Raw genomic sequence first — 20,247 nt, forward strand, 5'->3', positions numbered from 1 at the left:
TTTGCAATAAACGTCTGATTCTCTCATTCTCAATCTTTTTTGCTTCCAACTCTTGCTTCCAATTTGCACTTTCTTCGATGTAGAAGTTGATAGCTTTCTGCTTTGTCATCATAACCGCATTCATCATCGTTAATGCTTGTTCTCTTTCAGAATTTGTCTTTTGAAGACCAGTTACAGTTTTGTTCAAGACATCATAAGATTCTTTTACATAATTGAGATTGAACAACAACTGCTCTTTCTTCTTCTCATATTCAGCTATCATTTCGTCTTTGGCTACACATTCTTTGCATGGTTCAAGACACTTTGAACATGGCTTGATGACTTCAACAATCTTTTCAACTTCGATTGTTTTCTCTACTTAGATCACTTTCTCAGCTTCAGTCACCTTTTCTTCTTCATTAACCTGTTCAGTCTCAACAATCTCCTCAGCAACACTTTCAACCTTCTCAGTTTGAACAACACTTTCAGTCTTCATTTCTTGTTGCTCTTTTGCAGCTCGTTTCTCCTTCAGTTTCTCTAAGCGATTTGCAAAATAGAAATGAAAACTTTCATGAGAAAGATGAGATTTTGCAATGTTAATATGTTTTTCTTCCTCATCATCACTGCTGTCATCTGGAGGTGACTGATCAAACTCTACAGATTTTTCAGAATTTTCATCTGATGAACCAGTATCAGATGGAGTTTTATCAAAGACAACTTCTTTTTCTGAACTAGCATCATTTTGTAAACTCTCATCTGAACTCTGTGAGCTTTCATCAGCACTTTCTGAGCTTTCATCAGATGCAACAGACTCTTTCTCCACATTCTTCACAGTCTCACCAATAGACTTCATCCATGTGGCAAACATATCTGGTTCTCTAACAATCTTAGCAATGAATGCTTTGAACTCTCCTTTTTCATCAACAAACATATCCCAGCTAAAGCCTTCAAGTAGTCTTTCATCATTCTGATTGACTAAACAGACTTTGCTTTCTGGTGATATGTAGTCGTTCCAGTTAAAATCCACCAAACATGCTCTCTTAGAATCCTCGATCTTTCTACCATGAGCCACCTGCGGTTCTTGTAGTTGTTGCTGACCCACTTGCTGATAAATGGCTTTCCGGTAGTAATCTTCTTTTCCGAACGGATTCTGAGCTCCACTAGCTTCCCTGTTCTTGCATTCCCTCTTGAAATGGCCTTTCTCCCTACATCGAAAACAAGTAACTTTAGATTTATCAAAACCTAAAGTAGAAATATGTGCATCAAGAAAGTCATTTCTCCCAGTAATAAGCTTGAATTTTTCAGCTCGTCTAAGAACACTTGCTAGACACCATTTGATATCCATTAATTCCATCTCTTCGGTATCTATCTGATCGTAATCCTCCTTTGTGAGCATAGGATTTCCGATCCGACCTACAACTAGACCTTCATACGAGAGTAACATAGAACCAAGTAAAGCCATGTGGTCTTTAGCAATTTCTTCAGAAAAACTTTGACCCTCTAGAAGATTTAAAGTGATGTTACATTGAATCACATAACCATTTCCAGTTTTTGTGCTCTGAGAATGAAAACTTGTAGTTGACTCTTTCGGATTAACACTCGGAAATGAAGAGAATCCACTGCTTTTGTTTGAAGTCTGATCAACTTTTTCCGTTGAATCCCCAGCACTAAACACAGTTTGTATTTTCGGACTTCTCTCAGCTTCTGGAACCGGAACACTACCTTTGTAGTACATCTTTACATCCTGTTAACCACTTGGACTGTTCATCCTCGCAATCTTTTGCTGTTCCAAATCCTGACTTTCAATCTTCTCGATAAACTGAGAAATCGTTAATCCATCATAGACCCCAGTATTTTTCAGAATCATCAAATAAGTTCCCCATTCTTTCTGCGGTAACGCATCAGCTAACTTGTCTACCCACTCTTCACGATCTTTTGTAATACTCAGCATCGACGTAGATCGCACTAAGTGGCAGTATCTTCAATCAGCTTTTTCGTATCTTCTCCCGGTAGACTGCTAAACAAATCGAACTCTTTCTTGAGTAATGCTTTGCTCTTAATCATGTTCTCACTACCCTCAAATTTCACACGAAGAGCATCCCAAATCGATTTCGATGTTTTGTCATGCTGAAGCAGTATGAAGATGTCTTCTTTTATGGCTTGTTGAAGCAGACTGATCATCATCTTTTCAGCTTTGTACATATTTCGTTCTTGATCGGTAAACTCTGATAGCTCTTTGATAACCTGCAAATCTGTACGTGGTAACATATATTTCTTCAGAATACATTCCCAAGACCTAAGATGATTTGCTTGGACCCAGTTTTCGAATTTGTCTTTCCACCCGTAATACTCTTCGATACTCATTAGTTTCGGGGGCTTTTGTGTAGTTCCTGTCTCATTTTCCAAATTCATGGCTTGAGCAATGACAGCTGGAGTAGTCGGAGTTGCAAACGCGTTGTAGAAATCGTTATCCATGATTCGGTAGCACGTTTTTCAAAAACACTTGGTTTCGAGTGAAATTAACTCAAATTGCACCTTTAGAGCGAAATAGCAAACACACACTTAGGAGCGAAATCACACTGTACACAGGAGCGAAATCTGATGATTGCACAGGAGCGGAATCAGAACTTGCAGCTTGGAGCGAAATCACTATGTTCTTTGGAGCGAAATCAAAAGTTTGTTGATTGAAGCGAAATCAAAACAAACTTTGGAGCGAAATCTCAAACTTTTTATCACAGGAGCGAAATCAGAAGTAACTTTGGAGCGGAATCAAAAACTTTGTACCCCTGGAGCGAAATCAGACATCCAACTCGAGCGAAATCAGAAAATAACCTTTTCGAGCGAAATCAACTCGGAGGTCAATTTTGTCCATTTTTAGTCTGATTTTAGCTGTGATTCTTTTAAGGGTTTATCTATGTTCAATTTTAAACAATCTGTGAAAATTTGATCTGGTTTTGACCGTTAAAACTTCCTGAAATGATGAAAGAAGGTGTAGAAGCTAGAAATTTCAATGAAATTCGGCTGTAAACTGCAGAAACTCCTCCAACTGGCTCTGATACCAATTGTAGGATCGAACGACTGACCCAAATGAGTCGTTCAGAGGAGTTTTACTCTGTTTCAGGTGCGGAAAACAAGAAACAGAGGTAGAAACAGCTTGCACTTCACTTAACTCACTGATTGTATTGATTTGACGTTGATTACATTCAATCCTCACACCGGCAGCACTTCAGCATGGAATACAAGGACACAGTTACTGATTTCGCTCCAGAGTACACTATATATAGTGCTTCTGATTTCACCCGAAATGACATGAAGTCATTTGGAGTGGAATCAGCTCTTGTGATTTCGGGCGAAATCACATACAAATGCATTAGGAGCGAAATCAACATTTAACACATATACACTTTCCTATTTTCTTGTAAAACGTGCCCTAATCTATACAATGTAGTCTAAGACTCGATACAAGACGAAGTCGACAGATGTATGCACTAACACAGCTATCAATCCAGAAAGAAATTTCGGTTCCACAACCTATCACACCAACAATCTGGTCCATTAATTTCAGCCTAGCATTCGAGAAATTCTAAGAAATATGGAAGATCTGTTTCCATGGCCTAGGAAGGGAAAATTTTGCTGGGATAGAGGTCCAGGATATAGATAGCCCAAACCACCTTCCTCCAAAGTCCTACTTTCTTAGTTTTGAACCGCCACCACCATTGTGTGAGCATTGCCAAGTTCGCCTCTCTAAGTGAACCGAACCCTAACCCGCTATACTCTATAGGACCCGCCACCTTTTCCCATGCCATCCAATTCGCTTTCGCTTTCTCCTCCAAACCACCCAAAAGAATACTCTTCTAAGCCTTTCTAACAAGGAAATAACCAGTGTTGTAGAAATTGGATTAGGCGGCCAATAAATCGACTCCTTGGCGCTAATCGGAGGTCCACTACCCGGATTATACCAAATCGGTCAACTTAGGCGGCTAAAAGCAAAATCGGTCAAAAATTGTTCGAAATGGGACTAATCGGTCAAAAAACAGGTCAAAATTGGATCATAATGGATCAAAATCAGACCAAATCTATCGACTGGAGTGAATTCTTACCTCGATTCGAACCAAAATCAGACTTGCATCCGGATCCATTGTTCAAAATCGAACACCATTGAAGATATAATTGTTTAGATGAAGCGAATTTGGGGATTAGGGTTTGTGTTTTGTTTTGGTATCTGATGAAAGATGAAAAGTCGGAACGAGCGGTGTATGATGAATGTGGGTAAGGGATTAGGTTTTAGAGTAAATTACAAAAATCATCCTTTATGTTGACACTAGATTGCAAACTATGTCCCCTGTCTTCAATAATTACAAAAAAACGTACCTTACGTTTGCAAAACCTTGCAGGTCACGTCCTTTGGCCCTAACCTAGTTTGTTTTTAACGTTAAATTTGACCACGTAGATCTCACATGAGGGTATTCTGGTTATTTTACCCCATTTACTCAGATTAATAAACATAAAAAATATAAATTGAAAAAGATAATATCTCTATCTAGAACACACAAACGATATCTCTCTCTTACAACCATCCACCAAACAACACCATCATCTCTTTCAACCTCCACCATCAACCACCACCACCACCACAATCTGCCACCACCACCTACCAACCACCGCCACAACCATCCACCCCACCATCCACTCTACACGACCTAAAACCCTAAAAATCCTCAAACCACCACAATTGCAATACCACCTCCATACATAGAAACCAGAGAAATAGAATGTGTGTCTATCACGATGATGTCAAATCGAACGATGGTTATAGGTGGTGGTTCGCCACCCAACGATGCTAAGGTTTCAAGGTGCTGGTGGTGGATGGTTAGGGTTTCGAATGGGTGTTGAAAGGGAAGGGGTGGTGGTTTCGTTGATCTGGAAGGGAAGGAGATGGTTGTGGTCGGCGGAAGGTGGTGGTAACTTATGGTGGCAGCGATTGTTGTTGACAAGTGGTGCTAATGGCAGGCGATGGTGGTAGGTTGTGGTGGTACAAATGTGCTTTTTTTCTTTTTTTTTTTTTTTTTTTTATGTTTTGAACAACAACCCCAAATTCCAACCCCATCAATTTCTATAAAATTGTTAAGGAACAAACTGAAGATGATTATCAGGATGCTTAATTTTTAGGTTCTGTGCTGGGTTCTACACCATTTGTTTCTTCAACAATTTTTGTTTTTTCAACAATTTAAGATCTCATAAGATAATTGAAGATGATTCTTGGTTAGCTGTGAAAGTTAGAGAGAGGGAGAGAGTGTGTGAAGAGAGAGAGAGAGAGAGAATGAGAGGAGAGAGAGAGGATCTAATTTATTTATTTTAGTATTTTGGGTAAAATGACAAAAATACCCTCATATAGGGTTCACTTGGTCAGATTTAACAATTAAAATTAACTGGGTTAGGGCCAAAGGACATAATATGCAAGAGTTTGTAAACATAGAGTACGTTTTTTTGTAATTATTGAAGTCCAAGGACATAGTTTGCAATATGGTGTCAACATAAAGGACGATTTTTGTAATTTACTCTAGGTTTTAATAAGTTTGGGCTTTTAACATATAAAACCCTTTATGTTTCATTAATTTACATATGGTTTCCAAACTTGTATATTTATATATAAAATGTATAAAATTAACTCTATATATAAATATAGAGTTAATTTTATAGATTTTATAAATGTGTGAAATTATACATAAAAAGTTCACAGATTAATCCCGATTAATCCTTATACTTCGATCTTGAGTGCAGATTTGAGTTGCAATTTCAAAATAGTTGCTTGTATATTATTTCGAACTCGAGTGCAAAATACAAAAGCATTGCTCTAGTTGGATTCTCATTCTACACGCTACTACTATATTCTCCTCCATCTTGAACAGACCTCCAACAATCAACAATGGCGGAAACTGCTCCTTCTGCTAAAAGATGGCTTCCACTCGAAGCAAACCCCGATGTTATGAACCAGGTTTCTTCTCCGTCTATATTTCTTAGATTTCAATCGCCATTTGTTTGCTTTCCTTTCATAATCGGGCATAACTTTTATCTGGTAGGATCTTATGGTGTTCGTTAACATTGGATTTGGAAATTGGAATGAGAAATTAGGGTTTATCATTTTGGACACATTATATGAACTAAGTCCAGTTGATTACCTTGATACATTCATTAGGGTTCAGTGTCCTCATGTATGGACTATATGATTCATAAGATATTTTGTGATTTGGAGGCTGATTTAATATAGTTCTAAGATCATGCAGATGGTGCTTGCTTGTCTTTATGTTGTTGATTTAGCATAGCTATTAGTAAGTAGTTACTGTATGTTTATGGGGTAAGTTCATTCTGCAGTCAGCCCTTGCATATTTGTCTTAACTGCCGTTTACCTCAAGTATTCGTGATAGCAAGGTTGAGAGTTTCCCAAAATGCCAAGAGTGTTGAAATACAACAACAAACAACATCCGTACCTAGTCAATCCCACATACAGCAAAGCTAGGTAGGGTCTGGGGATGTAGGCAAAACTTACCTCTATCCTGAGAATAGAGAAGATGCTTCCAAAGTGACCCCTGGCTCTTACTGGGACCACAGACAAACAAACATAACTAGAAATATAGAAATAGAAAACTACCAATAACAAAAACAAAATAAGTGGTGAAAGAGTAACGTGGTAAAAATAGAAGCAAATATAACATCATAAGACAGCATATATGCGCGAGTATACAATCACATGCAACGTTCACCTAAAGTGTAGGAATATTTAACCCCTAAGATAAAGCTAGGACACATCTGTACCCATCTTTAAAAGTCTATGGCCTTAATCCTACGTCATCACAAAGTTCTATCCTGGACCATGTCTTCAGAGAGGTGCAACTCTAGCAAGTCTTGTTTAATCCGCATATCTCAAGTCAATTTTGGTCCACCTAAACTTGCGCCATTGTCTGCATCCTCTTCACATGCTCAAACCATCTTAGCATCTCCTCTCTTATCTTATCTGATATACTAGCCACTCTTAAAATTTCCCTAAAACTCTCAATTCTTATCCGGTCTAGCCTTGTGTGCCCGCACATCCACCTCAGCATCCTCATCTCTACTGCCTGTTAGGATTAGAGCACACACAAATAATAAACGAAAGCAATAAAGAAGGCACGGGATTTCTGTGGTTTGGTCACAGTGTACCCCATGGTTTTAAAAAACGCTTGAGGCGTGCGCCTCAAGGCGAAACGGCCAAAAAACGAGTCTGAGGCGCGCCTCATGGGGTTTTTACTGCATATGCGCCTCAGATGGGCTGAGGCACTAAGAAAGGCTGCGCCTTAGGTGCGCCTCATGGGATTTTTTTTGGGTAAAGGGTTACCTCGGTGATTCTATATATTCACAACCAAATAAAACAAGTAGCGTGGGGAACTCCACACTAGTTCAACCATGGGACATGCCCCATAGTTGTAAAACAATTCAAACAAAATAAAAGACAAACCAAGTCAACAACTAGACTATAATCTAGCGAAAAACAACCAATAAAGGACTCAATCAGCCAATCCCATCGGTTGCATCTTCAGCAGAAATCTCCCAGTCACCAAGAAGTCTCCTTACATTGCCTCATGGGATTTTCATAGTTGTTTTTGACTTTTTTGTGTCAATTTCAAGCATTTCATGTCTTTTTTATGTATGTTTTTGATGATTTTGATGAATCTGATGATGAAATTAGTTATTATTATTATTTTTATAATATATATAATTTTTATATTTATTTATGAATACCGCCTCGGCCTTACGCCTCGTTTCGCCTCAAGGCTTATGCCTCGTGAGGCAAAGGGAAAACGCCTCGAAACTCGTTTCCGTTCTTTTAAACTTTGGTGTAACTGTAACCTATGTCTACGGGGGCAACTAGGGTTTATATTTTATTGAGTGATTATAAGTAACAAGTACAAGAGATATTTATAGACTAGTTAATTAGGGTTTAACCCTTTGCTAAACTTACTAAACAAGATACTAAGGAAACTGGGCCCATTAGGGTTAGGGCCTTGGTTTTAAAAAGCGAGAGGCGCACAAAAGCGACGAGGTCTAAAACCGAGGCAAAGCGCAAAAGCAGTGGGCTTTAAAGCAGTGGGCTTTTCGTACCCGAGGCGCAAAGTGATTATATAATCTTTTATATATATATCCTATAGGTTTTTAGTATCTCTTATCCAAATTATAGCTATAAATAAGGTTTATATATGATTTTACCCATAAGTACAAGCTAAAAAACCTATTGCACAACAGTTTGATGCTTAAAAACAGCATAAAAATACCCTGTGTACATGAGGCGCGCGCCTCAAGCTTGAAAAACCTCTAAAAATGCGCTTTTTTGGGGCTTTTTGTAAAAAGCGCGCCTCGGGCTACCTAAGGCGCCAAGGCTTGCGCCTTGATGCGCCTCGCGCCTAGGGCTGGCCGGTCCCTTCTCCTTTCTTTCCTAATTTACGGCTAGCCCAGGTGGGCCAAAGGCAACAACTCCAACATTGCCTTCATCTTGCGTGCATGTGTCTTCTGGATGGCCTAACATGTGTCTTTAAGAGTTTAAAATTCATTGTTGAAATCTAATATACTCCTCCCAAGTTTTGTCTTCTACTTCAGTGTTTGTCTATTGAATCAGTACCTCTTTTGTAATTTTATTCTACCTCTTCACCATTCGTTTGTCATAAACTTTGAAAGGTAGCAGCAAGGTTTAAAAGACCGGAATCGAGCCTTGAGGCATTTTCTCTTTGCCTCATGAGGTGTAAGCCCGAGGCAGAATTAAAAAATAAGGTGCACGTTTTCTTGCTGCCTCGGCCGTTAGAGGCGTGCATACAAACATAACCCCATGAGGCGCGCCTCATACACGTTTTCTTACCGATTTTTAAACCATGGGTAGCAGCCTGAACTCACCAGACTCAGTGATAGTTGGCCAAGTGCGGTCAGTTTGATGAGTTCCGACTTTCTTCTTGAGAAGGGATGCATCATGGATCTTGCCTCTATGGGGTAGCCCCAGCTTGTATGCTGCTTTACCCACCCTTTTAATAACTTAAGGTTTATATAATATGATCATTTGGCAACTAGCAAGTGAGTGCCGCTAATATTGTTGTAATTATTAACTAACGCAATCACTAATTGCAAACCGTCTTTCACTCCTATGCATGCCGCTCAATCATATGGCGTTCCTTCATTAAATTTGATTTGGACTGAATGGTAGTCTCTCCCTGTCTCACACAGAAAAGGGTGGTAATACTTGCTTGGTAGGGGATGTAATCTAGTGGAGGTTGCTTATATAGGTCCTGGTATGGAGATATGGTTTGAGGTATTCTACCAATATGGAACTAGTGGGGGAGCCATTGCGCACAAGAAGTAGGTTTACCTAATGTAAAAACACCCTAAATAAGTTTCAAGTCGTCTGTTCAGCACTTTAGTTTGGTTAATGACTGGGGATGGTAGGTAAGGAGGTTTGATGAGTTCCTTCCAGAAATTACTGATGAAAATGAGGTCTCGATCGGAAATTATCTTTCCTACAGTGTAGTTTCCCATCCCTTAAATTATCTTTTGAGCTGGTAAACAAAAGATATAGCTAGACAAGTAACGAGACCCAGATAGCATCAACCACCTAGTTATCACCACCTTTTACTATATCCTGATTACCTACACTGTATTGCATATTTGCCTTCCCAACAATTTTGCCGTTTCTGTAGTTCTGTTCCAACAATGAAGGTAAGTACCGTTTCCATCTCTCTGTATGGCTAGAAGCTCTTACTCACTGTATATGGTTAGAACCGTAGTTATCAAATGCGCTAGGCGCACTCTAGCCGCATAGGCCTGTCGCCTAGGCGTGAAGCGCAAAAAAAGCGCGGGCCTGAGAAAAAAAGCGCAAGCAAATAAAACATAAAATAATAATATTATGTGTTGAAAAAAACACTTTCTTCAAGTTCCAAAGGTATTCGAATACCATAATCCTTATAATAAAACCAAAATCATCATGAATCCTCATAAGGTCGAAAATATACTGCAGAATCCTCATAAGATCGAAAAACGCTCTTTAATAAGCAGCAAGTGTATGCACTTATTTTCATACACACACTAAAAATGATTATGTACTTCCAAAAAAACAACACTCAGCAAATAAGATGATGTAAATAACCGTCATTTGGTCATGTTATTTGTAGATTGTTAGGGCATTTGGGAGTATTTCAGACCAAGGATATTTTTAAACAAGTTGACACTTGACAGTGTTTATTATCTCTTTGGTTTTAATGGACACATGGAATTTGGTAGCGGGTATAAAGCAAGTAGTTTAGACCCAAGCAATTACATCTTCATCCCTTTTTATGTCATAAAAAGAGAACGTTTGTTTACAGAGGTAATTAGATGATATCTTTTTACCTAGGAGGGAGAAGCGCAGGTAGGTCGACCCAAGCATATACAACATGATTTATTCAATAAAAAGATATGATATCATTTAACTTTTTTAAAATTTAAATATATTTTTTAAAAATATATAAGATTTGATTTGATTGAGATATAATTTCCAAACAAATAGTTAAAAAGATAGGATTTCTCTTAACTTTAATCTGGTATATATATTATATATATAAGATAGGATTAAAAAAAAATCACGTGGCTTTTTTTTACCTAGGAGGGAGAAGCGCAGCGCAGGTAGGTCGACTCGCGGTGGGAAGAGCGAGCGCTTTTGATAACTATGGTTAGAACCTAGGGGTTTGTTGACGAAGGTAATTAGATGGTTAGGAAGGGTCCCATACCTACCCCGGAGGCTTCAGTTCTAATAAAAAAAAGTTCATCGGATAATGTTTTCCAACAGATCCCATAAATCTCATAGAACCTTTTATAATATCCCTAAGGCGTAGGAAACCTCTTAAATATCGTATACAGTTTCGGTGGAGGCTAATTGACTGTGCCACTAACCACACCACCCATATAATTTACTTGGGTGGCTTTCAGATGTACGTACACTTGACAAACAAGAACACCATTACAAATGAGGTTCTTTGAGTGCTTTTCCCCTTTTCTGCTGTAAATGAGGATGTCAACAAAGAACACCATTACAAACTTTCTAAAAATGGTTTGAAGACTGAATTCATGAGTTTTGGGAATGTTGTTGGGGTGTTAGATAGCCCACAGGGCAAGACAGCAAATTCACCCTCCTGGGGGTCCTAAAAGCAGTTGTTATTATTGTCAAGTCTCTTTCATCTGAATTCACTGATATGATATCCAATTTTAAATCTGAATTTATGAACAAATGGGTTCCATGTATTTCTTCCACTATGTGAATGGGAAATTGATTTGAGTTTTTGTGCTCCACACAATCTTCAAGTTCCATCTTTCTTTTTCATAAGTACAATGGGGGAGTCAAATCAAACTCACTTTGGCTTTATTAAAAAAGTAATTCATGAGAGATAAACTTTTGGTAATATTGTATTGGATTGTAATGTAATGATACTATTAGGGTTACATAAGATGTGTTTATATAGAACACACCATATTACACATTAGTCCCTATACTATATCACTTAGTCTAATAATGAGGTGTCTTATGAATGAGTTAGTTTAGATTTGCGTCTGCTAATTGGTATTACTGTTTTTCATTTAAAAGCCCTATGTTGAGTTTAAACATTTATATTTGTATAGTTTCTTTGGGGCCTTGGTCTTCCCCCAGGTGAGGCAGAATGCAATGATGTTTATGGATTGGATGAAGAACTCTTGGAAATGGTCCCAAAGCCAGTACTTGCTGTGCTATTTCTTTACCCTATCACACCTGAGGTTTGTTCCCTAAACGTTTTTTTTTTTTTTTTTTTTTCATGTTCTATGTACATACTGATTAACTGTTTTTTTACTTTACATATTTTCAGAGCGAACAAGAAAGATTACAGAAGGACTGTAATAAACAGGTAGCACTAATCAAAAGTTACAATAACGACTTATATTTATAGTTAAAGACATTTTTACGTAGTCTTGTTTATTTTCATATGTGACTGCAGGATCCTTGTGATGGAGTTTACTTCATGAGACAAACAGTAGGAAATGCATGTGGAACAATTGGACTTCTTCATGCTATAGGCAATATCACCTCAGAGATAAAACTTGGTACCATTTCAGTTCAAACTTTATTCATACCCTACGTTATATATAAACAACATAATATGTTTTTTTCCCAGTTGAGAATTCATTCTTGGACAGATTTTACAAATCTACCGCCAACATGGATCCAATGGAGGTATTATGTTTTATATAAACTTACTTTTGATGGTGTGAAATGATTAAACTTTATGTTTTTTGTTTTGTGTACAGCGTGCTCTTTATCTTGAGAATGATAGAGAGATGGAAGTTGCACATTCAGATGCAGTAGCTGCTGGTGAGACTGAGGTGAGTTGAAGTTTCTGAATAATCCTTTTTTGATTATGGTTACATATATACAATAATTAATGATTTTACCAGCAACTTTTTCATTGTTGATTCGAGTGAAGTGACCAATCAAGTTTTAGTTTCTTGGTTTAATAAGGATACTTTGAAGTTCCACTTAAAGTTTGGTGAATCTGGTTTAGTGTTGGTTAATTTGTTGTAAAAGACGGTTACATTTATTTTAAATCCACATTTTCTTATGCAGGCTTCTGACGATGTGAATGATCATTTCATCTGCTTTGCATGTGTCAATGGTAAACATCTCTCTCTCTCTCTCTAGTGGAGGGCTCAATATGGAACCATAAATAATGCAAGAACCATGAGAACCAAAATACATCATGTTTATGATGATACTTAAATTGATATACGTATATGTGTGTAAATTTGTGTATTCATGTATTATAAACGATAGTTGTCAAAGGCGCTAGGCACACTTAATGCGAACACCTGAGGAGCAGCACTTAAATGAAAAAATAAAATAAAATATGTTATGTATTGAAAAATAATACTATTCTTCAAATAAATTAAATAAAACTTATTTTATAACCTTTAGGGTGCGTTTGGCTTGCTGGAATTTAATGGAATTGGAATGTGAATTCCAACTCTTAAGATGCTTGGTTCACAGAATTTGTTGGAATTGGAATCTCAATTCCAATCTTCATGTGTTTGGTTGACAAAGGAATTGGAATTTCGCATGAATTACTCCAAATTCCGTTAACTAAAGGAATTCAAAATCCTAGCTACATGTAAAGGAATTCAAGTAAATTCATTTGAATCATCGACTCGTTGACGTTGTCACATACTCGCATCCACCACCCCGTAACCATCCATCATGCCCGACCTCCCGGTAACCGTCTTGACCCGACCAGGCCCACCGACGACCCGCACAGTTTCAACCCGCATTGTTTCTACCCGCACTGTTTCGACCCGCAACCGTTTCGACCCAAACAGGTTCGAGCCGTAACATTTTCGGCCCGAACCTTTACATCCCGTACCGTTTAGACCGGAACCATTTAGACCCGTACCGTTTCAAACTGCAACGTTTCGACCTGAATCGCTTAGACCTTCACTGACCCGAACAGTTTTGTCTCGAACCGTTTCGACCTGAATCGGTGGTGGTGGGGGCTGGGGTAACAGATTCCAATTCATTTGACAACCAAACATTTCAAAAATGGAATTGAGATTCCAATTCCAACGATTTCCAATTCCTATTGAAATGTTTAAATCCCAAATCCAATACATTCAATTTCCAAGTCCAAAACATTTCGCGAATCAAACGCACCCAGTAGGAATTGGATAATAGGAAATGTTTTGGAATTGGAAATCTAATTAGTACCAAAGGCTCTAAAATAGTGATTTAAATGTAATTCCGAAACATTTATAACGAAATGTTCAAAGTACCAAAAGTTCAATAAAGTATCAATTCCAAAACTGGATCAGAAATCTGGATGATTGAACCTTCAATCGGTATTGTGGAAGCTTAAATTGTGGAGAAGCTGAATAATAAAGTGTTGAATATAAAAAAAACTGAACCATCGCCTAGGAAATCAAAGCCTAGTCACACCAGGTGTGCGCTTCTAATAGCTATGTTCTAAACAACTACACACGTGTAGGGTCACTATAATTCTATGATCTAAACATGTGTATGAAACTTGTTACGAGGAAGAGCACTTTTGTTAATAGGTCACAATCTGATTTTGGCGCCTCCATAGCGTGAACATAGCAGGATTATAGGTTTTTTTTTTTTTTTTTTTTTTTTTAATTTAATATAAATAGCGATAATATACATATAAAATAGCGGGATTTATTTTTTCTTATATAAATACACATATAAAAACAGCTTACTTTGATAAAATATACATATAAAAGATTTCTAAAGTTTTCTTCTAGTGTATTGCTAAACATAGAATAGCGCCCGCTATCTCTGCGTAGCATATAGGTAGCTTGTCACTATCGTCCGTTATTTGCCATTAACAACTCTGAGGAAGAGATAGAGGAGAAGAGAAAGGAGGACATTTAATTAATCATCAAACAAAATCATTTTATATTTTACAGTTCTCATATCAGTTGTGGTTCTGCAAGTAAATTAACAATTTGCAGGGCAATTATATGAGCTTGACGGAAGGAGAACTGCACCAGTTTCACATGGCCCATCTTCACCAACCACCTTATTGCAGGTAACTTTTGATATTTTATGCAATATCTCTTCAGATGCTCAAAACACCACTGAATTCAAAGAGTTTTGCTAGGATTATTTAAGATTGGGCCAAAAACTTTGTCCAAGTTTATACCATACATTGGATCTTAAAAAATCTTTAGTTTAAGAGTCAACATGGGTTTGGGCTTCCTATTTTTGGTTGGGCTTTGAAAATAGTTTTTTTTTTTGTTGGGCTTCAGAGTGTGTATTTAATGTGCTTTATTGCATAAAAAAGTATTTGTATGGATTTTTATTACTTCTAAAATTTTGATATTGGTTGGTGGAGTTTAGTTGCAAATTATATCAGATAATTTTTATGATTATATTATATTGGGGGAGTAGTGTTAATTTTCTATTCCTATAGGCTATAATATATATCTTTTGTTGTGCTTAGTTTTATTTTCTCAGCCCTGCGATTTTTTTTTCTTTTGCACCAAGGCAAGTATTTTGTGCCTTGAGTAGTCATTGTGTTACACCTTTGACTCCCTAGCTTTCAACTCATTTTTTTATTTCACCTGTTTGAGATTAAAACAAACCAGCATATACATAAATAAACGGGTCAAAATTGGCACCTAATATCAGCCTAACTTGATAATAACTAAAAAAGCTTAGAGCCTGCCTACAGTGTATCTTAACCATACTAGGCTACTAGTGGGCTTCTGCTTCCATGAATTGTTGATTTACGACTAATAACTTTGTTTCATTTATGGTCAATTTTGGTTACTATGAACTTGTTTAATCTTGAATAGCCAAAAATCAAACAGGTCAAAATGTTGAAAGTCACTTGTATTATTCAAATCCTTCCATATCGACTTGTTCAGAATCTTTCTGTTTTTCTGAAGTGTTTGTTTCTTATTCAATAGCAAATTGCAACACGTAAAGTCAACTGTTTTCTTTTCTTTTTTTTTTTTTGTTTTGCAGGATGCTGCTAAAGTGATCAAAGGAATGATAGCCAAAAATCCAAACTCAATGAACTTTAACGTGATCGCGATCTCCAAATGCACTGAAGCATAACCACACTGCCTTATGTTTTTAGCATAAAGTTCAGTAACTTGGTTTTTTTTTTATGACTAAAAAGTTCATAATTATAGGGCAAATCATGGTGGTTCCAGTATGATCCAATTGCTTTTTCTTTCTGAAAGAGATTTGTGTTCAAAGTATCTGTAACTTTGTGAGTTTTTATGTGCATATGCTTCGTGATGACATTTGCTAAAAAGATTTATTTAAAGGGTTTTGCACAATTACAATCATTCAATAAGTTTCCTTACATTTGCTGATAATTTGAATATTAAACGACAAAGTTAGATACCAAAATGGTAAATTGTTAGACCCGATTAAAAAACAAATTCTCAAGTTCCGTTAATCATAAATTGTTTGAGACCAAATGGGAAAACTCTAAGCTGCAAGCACATCTACACCTTAGTTGGTCGTCGGTCTTGTGTTGACGACTTTCTCTTCTTATACTTCACCCTGTCTCGGAGATGGCATTGCATGTACATATAAGTTTTATTCAATTTTCTCTTACCTTTGTCTTGCCGCCATGGTAATAGGCAAGGCTGTTGCAATCTAGATCATGTCACCATAGTCCATGATGTCGTATCTCTTATTGTCGTTGTGATAGAACTAGGACCACTTTGATTGAATTAAACAACAGGTTACAAAAGTCGGCCTGATTCGAGATGGGCAAATCTCCAACAAAACAATACTTGAAAAATACTGAACAAAAAACCGAAAAACAATGAAATATGCGATCCTATAAACTAGTCTCCAAAAGGAGACGCTAACTGCTGGGTAACCGCCCCACTCAGCCACTCTTCTTAGCATATGGGTCCAGGCGCAACCCAATAATCAATTGGATCTTTTCTTGGTTTTGGGCTTGGGCCTATCTCTTTCTTTTTCTTGCATACACTTGAATTGGGTATGTATTATCACTACCCTCCTAGAAAAATGACTTGTCCTCAAGTCAAAGGAAGGAAATTGAGCTGCCAACAGATCATAATTCTCCCAAGTTGCTTCCTCCAGTAGTGGTCGATGCTGCCAAGAAATAAGCAATTCCAGCACTTGTTTACCAGCTTCAATAACCTAGCAATGGTCGAGCACTGCGTGAGGATAAACATCAAACTCCTAGTCTTGTGTAATAGGCAATGGGGCAAGAGGGGCTGTGGGCAGCTGACCCCGAGCAGGTTTAAGCATCAAAACATGAAAGACAGGATGGATACGAGACTCAGGTGGTACTCCAGCTCATAAGCTACTGGACCCACTTTCTTGCAAATGCGATAAGGCCAAAAAAAACGTGGAGACATTTTTCATATCGATATTTAGCCAAGCTCTGTTGTCGATAGGGTTGGATTTTCAGGAAAACATCACCAACCTCAAAAGATTAATCCCGTTTCTTGGAGTTTGTTTGTGACCTCATATGATTCCGAGCTCGCTCCAGGAGGTTCTGATGCAATAATTTCAACATGTCATCCCGAGTAACTAACTGAGATTCCAGATAAGTGTTGTTTTTTGGGTAAAGGGTTACCCCGGTGATTCTATATATCAACAAACAAAATAAAACAAGTAGTGAGGAGAATCCACACTAGTTCAATCATGAGACATGCCCCATGAAAGTAAACCAAAACCAACAGCAGAAAACAAAACACCAACGACTAGACAAAAATCTAGACAAAGAGGACACACTAAAAACTACTTAGCCACCATTGTCTCTGTCATCACCACTCTGGATATCCCAGTCATTTAGAAGTCTTCTCACATTCGCCGTGTCCTTAAACTTCACCCCCAGCAACTTGTAACGAACAGTTTGTAAGATTGTTTTGCAAATAGCATCCGACGGCCTGGCATGATTCTTGAACAAACGATCATTCCTCTCCTGCCATATAACATACGCAGAAGCCGCCACCACCAACTTACTAATCAAACAGCTGGCTGACTTCGATCTGGAGCGCAAACACATCCACTCCACAATAGACGATAGCTTCGGTTCCACACTAGACATACGTGCCTTTCCACGAACGCCATCCCAAACTTGCATCGAGAACGGACATTCAATGAAAAGGTGCTGATGAGAGTCATACAATAAGCAGCACATCTTATTCATGTTTTTCCTCCTCTCAAAATCCCACTGCATGATCTTATCCTGAGTCAAAAGCTTCCGCCTCATAATCAACCACAAGAGGAACACATGTTTAGGAATACACTGAGCAAACCAGACAATGCTAACCCACTGTATTTCAGGCTCCCTTGAACGGATCGACTGCCAAACTAAAGCTGATGAATAATCTGACATGCCATTCCCATCCTTCCATAGAAAACGATCAGCAACAGTGTTGTTAATGGTCATATTAGACGCGTGAATAAGTACCCAATAAGTATCCCTCCAGGCCAGCGGCCATCTCCAGTCCCCGTCAGCCCACACATCGCTCACTTTAGCATCCAACCGAAAGCCTGAATTGGTGATATTTCTTGCTATCAAATACGAACAAAAGGGCCACCCTCACACCAGTTATCATACCAAGCAGACGTGGACCTCCTATCACCAACCCTGGACCAGACATGCTGTCTAATACTCGGCCTAACCTGTAAAATCTTTCTCCAGCTCTAGCAACTATTAGAGGGGATATATGGATGTAGAGAAGGGGGTCCCGACCATAAACTACCTTAAATGTAGTTCCTGTAGCTTAGTGAAACTCAGTGTTGTATGAATATTCAGCCCACGCAATAAACGAACTCCACTTAGTAGGCTGTTCATGAGCAAAACAACGTAGATAACAATTTAAAAAGCGGTTAAGAACTTCCGTTTGTCCATCCTTTTGCGGATGGTAACTTCTACTCATCTTGAGCTTGGTTTTACTGAGCCGAAAGAGCTCATACCTGAAATTGCTGAGAAAAACGATTCCCTATCTGAAGCAATGGATCGAGGAAAGCCATGCAAATGAACAATCTCTTTGCAAAAGAGGGCTGCAACAGTTTTGGCAGTAAAGGGATGTGATACCAGTAAAAATTGGGCATATTTACTTAAGCGGTCCATGACAACCAGTATCGTATCAAATCTGTTGGAAGGGGGAAGACCCACCACAAAATCCAAGAAAATGTCCTCCCAAACTTTAGTAGGAATAAGTAACGGCTGTAACACCGAGCTAGAGAAAGAGTTTCTTATATGTTTTGTTGACAAACAAGACAATTTTGGACAAAAATTCGCACATCTTGTTTTAGTCGTGGCCAATAATAGTGTAGAGAGAGTCGTGGAAGTGTTTTAAGAAAGCCACCATTACCTCCGATAGGAGTAGAATGGGCCTCATGCAGGAGCTTATTTCTCAAATCAGCAATATCTGGAACAACCAAACGACCTTTATAAAACAAGTTGGGTCCCACCGTCAAGTAACTGGGGATGGAATTTGGATCAGCAGCTAACTGCTGCAAAATGTTGCTGGTAAATGGGTCATGCAGCAGCCCTTGTTGAATATCAGCCACTTCAAAAAAATGAGGAACCGCTACAGGTAAAGGTTCAGCATAATGGGGACTTCTGGAAAGTGCATCAACTCCTTTATTATCTTTCCCAGGTTTGTGAATGATGGAAAAATCATATGGCATCAATTTTAATAGTAAACGGTGTTGCTGATCTAATAGAAATTTTAAGGTAAAATGATCAGTCTGGAAAAAAAAGTCGCCGAGTAAATAATGACTCCACTTTTGAACGACGAGTACGAGTGCAAGCAATTCACGATTATATGCTGATTTGAAGCAAGTTGAATGGGAAAAAGCTTTGCTAAAATAGGAGACTGGAATCGTATGAAGGCCTCGTCGCAGGGAAGATTGGAAATACCAATTTGACAAAAGAAGAGTATGATCAAATAGACCCCGAGGAGATGGAACTGATGGATATCAGATGGTGCATGGCCAGTGCAGTTCGTCGAGCACAGCGGTTCATGGAGATTACGGGGAGGAAGTCAATTGGAGGGCTATCTACCAAACCGGGTTTTGATAAATCCAAAGTGACATGTTTCAAATGCAAACAAAAAGGTCACTTCAAGCGCGAGTGCAGAAATTCGTATGTTGCTGATGATTCTGAAAACTCGTTCAATGAAGATTATTACAAGAAAGCGATTTACCATCAAAATAAGTCTGAACCACCAAGGTTGAAACAGCAGGAAGAAAAATCAAGGGCTCTTGCAGTCATTTATGATGATGAAGGTTATGACTGGAGCAAAGAAGTTCTTCCAGAACAAGATGCTGTTGGTTATGCATTCGTTGCAAAAGATGATCATGATACCTGGTGGAGAAGAGACAGTGCAAGATGGGAGATTGGCAAGTTGTATGAACCATTTCAAGAAGCACAGAGAGCCAAGAGATGGAATAAAGAGTTGGAGTGTTACTTGGATCCACAGGGTAATCCAGTGGTAGATCCGTTAAAAGTTGATTTTGATGCTGTAACTAATGTGTTTCCAAGTGAGCGTACTTTCAACACAAAAAGGCTTTCTGATAAAAGCTATCTGCCAGAATTGATGAACAAGTTGAGAGAAGTCTTTGAAGCAAGTCTACCGAAGGTGGTAGAGATGAAAAAGAGAAAAGAAGAAGAGTTGAAGAAGATGATTGAAGAGGTAAAGACTGTTGCAAAGCTTGCTGGTGAAGAGAAT

The 20,247-nt window shown here is 38.2% G+C and overlaps 1 protein-coding gene across 1 annotated transcript; it reads left to right on the top strand.

The window, feature by feature from the left end:
• Window positions 1-5,777: 5,777 nt before the first annotated feature.
• On the top strand, window positions 5,778-15,861 carry LOC110915501 (ubiquitin carboxyl-terminal hydrolase 3). The gene is made up of 9 exons (XM_022160215.2): window positions 5,778-5,974; window positions 11,644-11,775; window positions 11,865-11,903; window positions 11,994-12,099; window positions 12,171-12,229; window positions 12,304-12,378; window positions 12,620-12,668; window positions 14,515-14,591; window positions 15,533-15,861. Exons 1-9 carry the CDS (start codon window positions 5,906-5,908, stop codon window positions 15,623-15,625), a joined length of 699 nt encoding a protein of 232 aa, XP_022015907.1. The 5' UTR covers window positions 5,778-5,905; the 3' UTR covers window positions 15,626-15,861.
• The last annotated feature ends 4,386 nt before the right edge of the window (window positions 15,862-20,247 follow it).

Source organism: Helianthus annuus, chromosome 16 (genome assembly GCF_002127325.2).
Source record: "Helianthus annuus cultivar XRQ/B chromosome 16, HanXRQr2.0-SUNRISE, whole genome shotgun sequence".
Classification (NCBI taxonomy): domain Eukaryota; kingdom Viridiplantae; phylum Streptophyta; class Magnoliopsida; order Asterales; family Asteraceae; genus Helianthus; species Helianthus annuus.

What these genes read in the sequence shown, in the direction of transcription:
- LOC110915501 (XM_022160215.2), top strand. Translation starts at nt 5,906, where the DNA reads ATGGCGGAAACTGCTCCTTCTGCTAAAAGATGGCTTCCACTCGAAGCA. An exon ending in AGAAGGACTGTAATAAACAG is followed by an intron (nt 11,904 to 11,993) that starts GTAGCACTAATC and finishes ATGTGACTGCAG; the next exon opens with GATCCTTGTGATGGAGTTTA. An exon ending in CACCAACCACCTTATTGCAG is followed by an intron (nt 14,592 to 15,532) that starts GTAACTTTTGAT and finishes TTTGTTTTGCAG; the next exon opens with GATGCTGCTAAAGTGATCAA.